The sequence below is a fragment of the Carlito syrichta genome, unplaced genomic scaffold, assembly GCF_000164805.1.
Source record: "Carlito syrichta isolate Samal-C Ts95f unplaced genomic scaffold, Tarsius_syrichta-2.0.1 Scaffold75498, whole genome shotgun sequence".
Classification (NCBI taxonomy): Eukaryota; Metazoa; Chordata; class Mammalia; order Primates; family Tarsiidae; genus Carlito; species Carlito syrichta.
In genome coordinates this window covers 1-2,047 of record NW_007019594.1, presented here as the reverse complement: position 1 = coordinate 2,047, position 2,047 = coordinate 1, and the positions used below count along the sequence as shown (strand labels likewise).

Here is a 2,047-nt window from a genome sequence, read left to right as displayed (position 1 = left end):
CTCCAGAGTTTGCTAGATGCCATCTATGGGGTCAAATTGTCCCAGATTGAGAACCCCTGGTTTCAGATTGAGAATTTGAATAGTGAAGGGATTCTCTGCTGACATGGTGCTAGAGTTCCAAAAAATGACTGGTTCTGTGGGCCACTCCACTACCTGGTGTCAAGTGTTACATGTACCCCAGAGGGGAGGGTATAGTATAGGATAGTGTTTTCCAAAGCATGTTCCTTGAAGGTTCTAGTCTTGTTAGATTTTCCTGCCTGACTCCCCTAAGACCATCCCTAGAAAAAGTCTGTGGTTAAATAAATTTAAAAATGCTACTCACTTTATCCCTTTTTTGGAGATTCAGAATGCAGGTTAACTGAGAACCCTTTTTTAACTTCTGTAACCCAAAATTTCTCAAACTTAATTTGATCATAGAACCTTCTTCCATGCAATACACACTCAAACACATCATCTATTAATAGCTACATCTTAGGAAAAGTAGTTTAATGATATGATAAGTGAAACTTTATTTTTCCAAAATGAATAGTGAGGTTTCTAATTGTTGTTAATATTCTTGATACATAAAATAATGCTTGAAGAATAATACTTTTAAAATGAGGTCTACATTTTTAAACTTTATTTTTAATAGACGTACTGATTTGATTTGCTAATTAGTTTTTCCGTGATGTAAAATTAAAGCTGTCTCTTTTGCCACCTTTTTAGGATGACAGGTATTTTCTGAGTGGGTCATTGGATGGAAAGCTCCGTCTTTGGAACATACCTGACAAAAAAGTGGCTTTGTGGAATGAAGTAGATGGTCAGACAAAATTGATCACAGCTGCAAATTTCTGTCAGAATGGCAAATATGCAGTGATCGGGACATATGATGGCAGATGTATTTTCTATGATACAGAGGTAAATTATTATGTAAATTATATAATTGTGTACTTAATAAAACACTGGTGGTTTTAGACATGTTGTTTATCAAACCCTGTGGCTTTAACTGCCTTTTCTGTAATTTGGGGTAAATAATAGTGTTTGAAAGATGGATCAGGTGATCTTTGAAGTTTCTTCTAATTCTGATATTAAATGTATGATTTCTTTTTAGCATTTGAAATACCATACACAAATACATGTCAGATCTACTAGAGGACGCAACAAGGTTGGAAGAAAAATTACTGGCATTGAGCCTTTACCTGGAGAAAATAAGGTACTATAGTATTTAAAACCATCTCTCTCCACACTATATGTAGATCTCAAAGTTTGTTCTTAATATCTTGGCAAAAAAATTCATCCCCTTTTTTGTGGAATACTGCTTTTTCTAGTTTTGAGATATATTTGTGTGTGTGTGTGTGTGTGTGTGTGTGTAACACCTCTTTTTGGTTGTAACTTAACTTGGATTAGAAGATGATGTTTTTTAACTTTCCTTTGATTTGTTTTTAGATACTGGTGACCTCAAATGATTCCAGAATCAGATTATATGATCTGAGAGATTTGTCACTGTCCATGAAGTATAAGGGTTATGTTAACAGCAGCAGCCAGATCAAAGCAAGTTTCAGGTAAATTGGCAATGAGAAATTTCCAAAAGAGACCAGAATATTTCTCCTCTACTCCCATTTTTCCATTGATCTATGCCTTATGGGTTTTTTAGTTTCCTTGTACTTTCACATTTGGTATCTCATTTTATCATTATGTAATACCTACCTTGTCCACCTATATGGTAAATAGTATTAGAATTCTCCCTATTCTGCAGATGAAAAAAACCAAGACTCTCAGAACATTAAGTAATTGGCCTAAAGCTGTAGAATTTTTGTGATTGTACTTGTGTTCATGCTTTTAAGAGGGGGCTTCCTGCTCATCCCTCCCCACCTCCATTGTCTTGAACCTTTTAGATACAGAAGCTAAGAAAGCATTTCAACACCCCACAGCACAGTGTCCTGTATTTACCTATCATTATCACTTGAATTCCTAAGTTGGGATATAGAAACTTTCCTCACATAGGGTTAACTGCCTTTCCTTCTTTCTACATCTCTTCCTGCATCTCTTACCATTTCTTCCTTTTTTT

The 2,047-nt window shown here is 35.2% G+C and overlaps 1 protein-coding gene across 1 annotated transcript; it reads left to right on the top strand.

Annotated features, from left to right (window-relative positions):
- Positions 1–705: 705 nt before the first annotated feature.
- Positions 706–1,541, top strand: LOC103255817 (WD repeat-containing protein 44-like; the record flags this gene model as incomplete). Its single annotated transcript, XM_008053763.1, has 3 exons — positions 706–897; positions 1,091–1,192; positions 1,426–1,541. Coding segments are annotated over 3 exons (410 nt in total), but the record flags the coding sequence as incomplete, so codon positions are not given.
- Positions 1,542–2,047: the final 506 nt, after the last annotated feature.